At 41.8% G+C, this 8160-nt stretch overlaps 1 protein-coding gene across 1 annotated transcript; it reads left to right on the top strand.

Annotated features, from left to right (window-relative positions):
* Positions 1-386: 386 nt before the first annotated feature.
* On the top strand, positions 387-7626 carry FCN2 (ficolin 2). The gene is made up of 8 exons (XM_072632911.1): positions 387-544; positions 1044-1157; positions 3083-3136; positions 3509-3541; positions 4615-4742; positions 4978-5107; positions 6247-6381; positions 6782-7626. The coding sequence occupies exons 1-8, from the start codon at positions 469-471 to the stop codon at positions 7027-7029; spliced, it is 918 nt and encodes a 305-aa protein (XP_072489012.1). The 5' UTR covers positions 387-468; the 3' UTR covers positions 7030-7626.
* The last annotated feature ends 534 nt before the right edge of the window (positions 7627-8160 follow it).

Genomic DNA, 8160 nt, shown 5'->3' on the forward strand with positions numbered 1-8160 from the left:
GAAGATGACCAGGGAGTCACCAATCAGTGCCCAGTACTGTAATTCAGATAGAAGGAATAAAAGCTTCTCAATGAGCATGATCTCTGGAGTAGGCACCGAAGTGGTTGTTGAAGCTGTGGAAGAAATGGTCAGAGAAAGTGAATGAAGCATGCCTGGGGCTGTCCTGCAGTAGGGATCATTCATCAGGAAATCACAGGTCTGGACAGAAAAGAAAAGAAAAAAAGAAAAAAGGAGTTCCTAGGAAGCAGCAAATTCCCAAGGACCTAATTAGAGCAGAACGTTCTTTTCCAATATCTGATACTTTGCCAAAGCAAACAGTTCACCCCAAGAGGGAAGAGAAACAAGACAGAAAGGCTTATGACGGCTGGTTCTCCAATGCCTTTATAAGATTGGGCAGCCTTTGGCAGCCAATGACAAAGGCACCAAGAAGTGACTAGAGCCTTGAGGCTGAAGAGCCCATTTCAGGCTATGGACAGAGTTGCCTGGCTCTTGGCGTGTATATGCCTCATGACCTCCACTGCTCAGAAGCCTGATCAGTGCCCAGGTGAGTGTGATTCCCAGAGATGGCGCTAAGCTCTAGAACTGACATTTCTTCCTGGATCTAGTCCTGAGGAACATGGAGACCCATTCTTCTCAAAAATATCTTGCTCTTTCTTATTTCTCTTCTATAACCTTGTGTTCTCTGAGAAAGAGGATCTCTTCTCTCCACTAACCTCTTACCCCTTCCCTCTCTTCCCAGAACTTCTATATGCATCTAGATGGTTTAGTGCTTAGAAAGACTAGTCAGGAATACCTGAGTTCAAATACTGCCCTAGATACTTACTAGCTGTGTGACACTGGGCAGATCACTTAACCTTTTTCTCACTCAATTTCCTCATATATAAAATGGCGTTAACAATAATAATAATATTTACTTCCCAGGGCTGTTGAGAAGATCAAATTAGATATAACATAACTTAATTAATATAATGTAATGTAATATAATACATAGAAAATACAATACTCAATGGTGTATGTGTGTGTATGTCTTTCACATTCTGCAGATGTAAAGATTGTGGGTCTTGGGGAGTCTGACAAACTTGCCATACTCCAAGGCTGTCCAGGACTTCCTGGACCCCCTGGTCCCAAAGGAGAAGCTGGCTCTGATGGAAAAAGAGGTATGTGTCCATACCCTGTAGGTCCAGAGGTTTTGGTTGATATGAGTTGGAAATGGTCACAGAACACTGACTCTTTCGCCACACAGGACAAAGCTGGGAAAGCTGAGGTTCATAGGCCATAAGCTGTGGCTCTTCACATGTTATTTAGAGTAAATAGGTATCTTTCAAAAGTCCTTTCAGAAAATAATTATGTTTTGGAGGGTCTATGCTTAGTTCACAAGTTCATACTTCAGCATATATAGCCAGAAGATCTGGGTTCTAGTCTTGGCTCTACTGCTGACCTCCTATGGGACTTTTAGCAAATCCCTTCACTTAATTTCTTTCAACTTCACTTTTCTTGTCAAGTGGTGACAATGCCTGCCCTGCCTCCCCCAAATAGCCATTGTCCCATTTTGTACACTGAGCTTTATCAGAACTGTCCAATTGGATGTGGTATCTCTCACTCATCTGAACTCAGAATTCTCACCACTCCTACTATTTTAACTGTAATAATTACCATTATCTTATCTCTCTTATGCATGGAAAGATCCAGGAGTGGAGGGGTCACCTTAATCATCTTTGCATCTCTCATACCACTATGCTCAGATCTGGATGAGTATTAAATCCTATTTGTTGCTAGATTACAAGTGCAAACAATTCACCGCCATCATGCCCAATATACTCATTACCATTAGTAAATCTAACATGTTGACATATCAAGAATCCGTAGTTTTTGTCACTCATCTGTAGTTTTGAGTGGAGGGGATGCTATGCCTTTTTATTAAGTTAGTTTCAGTTTCCAAAATACTTTCCCTCTTCTCCATCCCCATCCAAAAAACAAAACTGATTACAACTCTTAACTTGCTTAAGGTTCTGAGACTTAAGTGACTGGACTTGAAGGCAGGTCTTCCTGACTCTAGGATCATTCACTATATTATACAGCTTCCCTAACAATCATAATCACCAACATAATTAATATACAATCTATGGTTCTTAGACCACACTCTGTGGCTCTTGGAATGCTGTTTAGAGCAAATAATTGTGTTCTAAGGATGAAAAAAATGTCATTAGTCTTAAGAACTAATGTTTGACAAGAGGTAACCATAGCGCAGAGGAAGGAATGCTGGTTTTGGAATCTGAGGGTCTGAGGTCAAATCCCCTTATGACCTGGATGACTCTGAATGAGTGATTTAAGTCCTCCAGGATGACCAAAGACCAGTTACAAAATGCAGTTCTTTTGGTGTGGGAATCAAGTGAACCTGCTAGAGTCCATCTGATGAACACTGATTCCATCTTGTGCTGCTACATGTATTATCCTTCATCTTGTTGCTTTGTTGCAAATCATCCATGGGAAACTAGGTGGCATGAGGTATCTATTGTTTCATAAATGTAGGTGGTTGCAATTAATCAGCATCTCTAAATTCTGGGAAAAGAAAGATTTCAAAACCTACTTGACTTCCTACCAACTCTGCCAAAATGTACTCTTCCCCCCTCCCAACTTGGAAAGCCTTCAACCTTTCCTCCAGCTAGAAATCAGATTACCTAATTTTGTACCCTGGCTTTTGTCTTGTCAGTTGTTTTCTGTTTAATTAGTTGGTCTTATTTGATTAATTGTTTTGAATACATAAAAATCTGTCTCACTCTGTATGCAGGGTCTTTGTACAGACTAGGGAGTCTGCTGACCATTTATTATGCCTGTTTTGCTAATAAGTCACATAACCTGGATTGCACTTTCTCAGTTATTTTAATTTATCTGTCACAGGACCTCATTTCCTTTACTTGTAAAAGGAGAGGAATAGGGTTGCAGAGGTCCCTTTTCACCTCTACAATCATAATCTAGGGAGTATGTGAGAGTGGCTGGGGGTTGGGTGGGAAGGGGAGTTGGTGAATTTCAAGTTAAATGTTATAATTTATTATCACCATTCCTATCTCACTGGTATCTACAGGGGAGAGAGGCCCTCCTGGGACTCCTGGGAAGGCAGGACCAATGGGTCCCAAAGGTAAGTAATTAAAAGGAAATCAAAGAACCCCATGGATAAAACCTGAATGCCCGCTGCAGCAAGAGCAGCTCCCTAAGGTTCCATTCACTGGGCTGCTCATTCCTAGAAAGTCAATTTCTGCTGTCAGTCAGGACACTTCCCCTAAATTCCATTTCCTAGACTCAAAGCAGTGTTGACAGCAGGAGCCACACTTATACCACCCACCTCACATTTGTGTGTGTGTGTGTGTGTTTGTGTGTGTGTGTGTGTGTGTGTGAATCTTAAAGAAGTATTGATACCTGAGTTATTAGTACATATGTAGGCAGAACCTGAGGGTGGATGTGTATGTATCTTGACTTCCAAAAGCTAATTTAGTTTTCTTCCCATGTGCAGGGGCTGACGCAGAAATTGACCTATGCAAGAAAGGTGACTTTTCCTGATTTCTGACTTTGGACTATGGTTTGGGTATTGAAAGATAGGGCTGGGAGGTGATGAGAGGGTTCAATCAAAGGTCCACTTGAAATCAGTGGCTTTATTAAATTCAGGCCCAGGTTGGTTTTGGCTTCCCTAATGCTGAGCTTCCTCCCTTCATCTATACCCTCATCAACAGCTTGTACAAGGTGTCCCAAAATTTTAAGGGCAATTTTAAGTCTACCTGAGGTAGGCATAGATTAAGACTTTTGAAATACCCTGTGCTTGTCTTGGAGAAAGGTGATGACATATGTAAAAACAAAACAAAACAAAAACACAGAAAAAAGGAACAAAAATAAAATGATTAGGCAGGAAAACACAAGGCAGGATTGGTTGGTTGGTTGTTGTCCTTTGTTCTTGAAGAGGACCAAAATGACGCCATTGTGACAGAGTCAAGTTATGGTGGGGCTAATCAGATTTACAAGCTCGAAATGTTCTACCACAGGTTGGGTACAAGTTGTCCATGTGAACATTTGGGGTGCATTCTCTAAATCTTTGCATCTCATATTTCTTTTGAACTACTTTAATTCTGCCTTGCTCGTAGAGCACAACAACTTCTGGCATGATATTGGGTATTAATGAGAAGCAGTGTGGTATAATAAATGGAATTAGGAAGTCCCGCGCTTAAGTCTTACCTCTGGTACATACTAGATATGTGACCTTGGGGAAGTCACATCATTTCTCAATATCCAGGGAATTCTCTAAGACTGGGAGTTTTGGAGTAGTTACAGATCTGCATAGCTTGAGTTTCCTTATCAGGGCTTCCCTTCACTGAGAAAATCTTGGGTCTGATCCATAGGCATTAAAAATTAAATGTAATGAATTTTAAGAGAGTTCTGGGAAGTGATAAAACAATATGAACTTGAATAGTTTACAGAAAGACCAATGGATGAGGGAGAGTTTGGGTTGAGTCATGAGGACTCAGAAGCCAGTTTTTTTATTATCCAGGGACAGGTGAGGTCTAATTTGCTCTCACAAATAAGCATCTATCCTCTGCTGGTTTGGTATTTCTCCTGTCTCTTCCCCAGGAAGTAGAGACTGCCAAGAGCTGCTCAGAAAAGGGAACACCCTGAGTGGCTGGTACACCATCATCCTCTCAGTCTGTAAGCCTCTGACTGTGTTCTGTGACATGGACACGGATGGCGGGGGATGGATTGTGAGTATCAGCTCATTGGAGATTAGCTGAGTAAACCTGTGGAAAGGTTGAGGAACCAAGATCAAGCCTTGGCTTAGCCACTGATTGTGTGATCTTGGAAAATTCCCTTCTCCTTTCTGGGCCCAAGTTTCTTCATCATCTATAAAATTGAGAAGTTGGACAGTGTGATCTCCAAGGCCCGTTCCAGAATTGACAGTAGATGATTTCCCACTGTGACTCTCTCATTACCCCACAGGTTTTCCAGAGACGGGTTGATGGCTCCGTGGATTTCTTTCGGGACTGGGTTGAATACAAGAGAGGTTTTGGCAGTCAGCTGGGGGACTTCTGGATGGGCAATGATAACCTTCATTTGTTGACAGTTCAAGGTAAGGATCTGAAAGAGGACTGATTCAGGCCCCCAAAGTCACCCAGGGCCCTGAGCTGTTCAACATCCTCCAAACAGGAATTGGATAAAATCACTCACCCTGAGATGTCAATGACCTTACACCATTATCTTTTGGGGAAATGATTATATTTTAAAGAGGGCCTGGGAAATGATATTGCTTAACCCCAAAGCATGAAGCTGGAGTGATGAAATTTTGGTCATTAAGTTCAGTGCACTGTGAAAATTTCTTGGTAGTGAAGGCCTTCCTGACATCTTTCTCCTCAAAATACAGCCATTCCTCTGTGATGGAGGGTAAGAACAACCCTTGCAAGTTACCTGAATTCAAAAATGATGGTTGGGAAACACCCAGACTTTGTGGGAGACCTAGAGAGGCCTGTAAGGATATTACTGGAATCTCCTTTCTGTTCAGATCTCCCCTCCCCAGTCCCATCCTACTTTCTTCCCCTCTTTCTTCCCCTAACCCCACATCAACAACTCACCCAAGCACATGATAATAATTGCTACTTCATGGGGTTGTTGTGAGGATTGAGGATTGTTTTGCAAACCTAGAAGCATTAAATCAATGTTAACTAGTCATTATAGGTGAAAAAACTGAGTCCCAGAGGGTTTAAAAGTGACTTGTCAAGTTCATGTCCAGGGCCACCTGACATCCAGATCTGTTTCTTTCCACTGGTTGCAGAAGCTTCCATTGACAAACCTCCCTGTTAACCTCCCTCAGAGCATTCATTGTTGACTGATCAATAAGGAATGTCGGGCAGCTAGGTGGCACAGTGGATAGGGTACTAGGTCTGCAGTTAGGAAGATTCATTTTTGTGAGTTCAAATCTAGCCTCAGAAACTTTAGCTGTGGGACTCTGGGGAAATCACTTCATCCTCTTTCCTCAACTGTAAAATGAGCTAAAAAAAGGAAATGGCAAAATATTTCAGTATCTTTGCCAAGAAAACCCCAAAGGGGTCATGAAGAGTCAGACACAACTGAATGACAATAAGAAATACAGAGGCAGTGACCCCAAGTCTCTACCAGGTCCACTGTATACAAAACTTCAATCCTGGAACTACCAGCCAGACCTGTGATTTGGGAAATGTCTGGTCAAAATCTTTTCAAATCCTTTTCTCATAGAAACCTTTGAGCTCCGGGTAGATCTCAGTGACTTTGAAGGCCACCACACCTTTGCCAAGTACAGTTCATTCCGGATTGCAAGGGAGACTGAAAATTACAAGCTGATCCTAGGAGATTTTGTGGAAGGTGATGCAGGTGAGTCCCAATGAGGTCTTGGTTGTGCAAGGTTAGTGGGATAAAAAGCAAAGAAGGAGAACCAGGAGACAGGCTGAAGCAGAGATGTCATCTGATAAGATATGAAACTTATCCTTAGAACACAGGATGTCAGAACTGAATGGAACCTTAGAACACAGGATGTCAGAGCTGAAAGGAACCTTTAAAACTTAAAATGTCAGAGATGAAAAGAACATTAGACATCTTCAAGCCTAAATTATTAATTAATTACATATATGGAGACTGAGACAACATAGTTAAGGGAACAATGTAAGATGGGGTGAAATAGAGTAGGGCCCATGTGTGCAGGACCTTGAATTCCAGACTAAGGAGATTAACCTTTACCATAAGTAAATATTGGTCTAAATCGTTCCCTTTGCAGGTGACTCACTGACCTTCCATAAAAACTATTCCTTTACAACAAAAGATCGAGACAACGACCAAAGTGAAGGAAATTGTGCTCATACATATCGCGGAGCCTGGTGGTACAGGGCTTGTCATCTGTCTAACCTGAATGGCTTGTACCTCAGAGGTCCCCATGAGAGTTCTGGCAATGGAATAAACTGGAAAACGGGCAGAGGGTACAAGTACTCCTATAAAGTGTCTGAGATGAAGCTGCGGCTTGTTTAGCTGAGGAGGAGGTCCAGGGCATGTTCCACTGGAATGCTGGACTACCAGAGGCAGCAGACTGAATCAGACTAGGAGGAGATGACCAGCATTCCAATCTCTGATCCAGGGAGAGGTTCCCCGGATGGTTTTGAGCTTTGTCTCCTCAACTCACGGCTCTTGAGTTATGTGATTTGGGACAAGTTGTAATCTTCCGGGGCCTCAGTCTCCTCATTCAAAAGATGGTCATAATAATTCCAAAATGACCTAGCAGTTATACCTTGTAGAGCTCAAAGAGAATATATGTGAAATCATATTTTTTTTTAATCAATGAGGGATATAAATGAGAGGTGCGGTTGATTTAATAGAGAGGAGGATAGGGGATGGAAGAAGAGAATCATATATCCCTGTGGCCTACAAATAAATGACATGAATTATTAAATAACTTTTCAACCTTCAATAATGTTCTTCCTGATAGATGAGAAGATGAAATAATGCTAACTTGCCACAATTGTGCCTACAATTATGAAACTTGTAAAAATTTAACTTTTGCTAAGTACTTTTCCATCTATTATTTAGATACCTGAATAAAAAGGTAGCAAAGGAATGATTTTTCTTTGACAGGTGGCACAGTCAATATTAAGCTAGACTTGGAGTTAGGAAGACTTGAGTTGAAATCCTCTTCTCAGTTGTTTACTAGTTAAGTAACCTTGTGCAAGTCACTTGACTTCACTCAGACTCAGTTTCCTCATCTATAAAATGGGGTTAGTAATAGGCCCTACCTCATAGAATTGTTGTGAGGATTAAATGAGATAACATGTTCAGTGCTTGGCAAAGCAACATATTGAAGCAATATCTTGGTTGATTGGTTGGTTGGTTGTTGTCCTTCGTCTTAGAAGAGGACCAAAGTCATGTCACCATTGTAAAGTGAAATTTCAGTGTGTCTGACTGTGGCTGATCAGACCAATAAGAGCTCAGAAAGCTCTTGTGTTCAGGGAGGACCAGAACCTTTGGTGTGGTAGCTGCCAAGCCCTTTTCGGGGCTCTTTCAACCTTTGGTGTCCACCTGTTCCACCTAACTCTCTCCTGTGGCTCCAAGAAGCTGTAACATGTGCAGCAGCCATACCCCGGTAAATTGTTCCAGCTGATGGGGCAA

The sequence above is a fragment of the Notamacropus eugenii genome, chromosome 1 (genome assembly GCF_028372415.1).
Source record: "Notamacropus eugenii isolate mMacEug1 chromosome 1, mMacEug1.pri_v2, whole genome shotgun sequence".
Classification (NCBI taxonomy): domain Eukaryota; kingdom Metazoa; phylum Chordata; class Mammalia; order Diprotodontia; family Macropodidae; genus Notamacropus; species Notamacropus eugenii.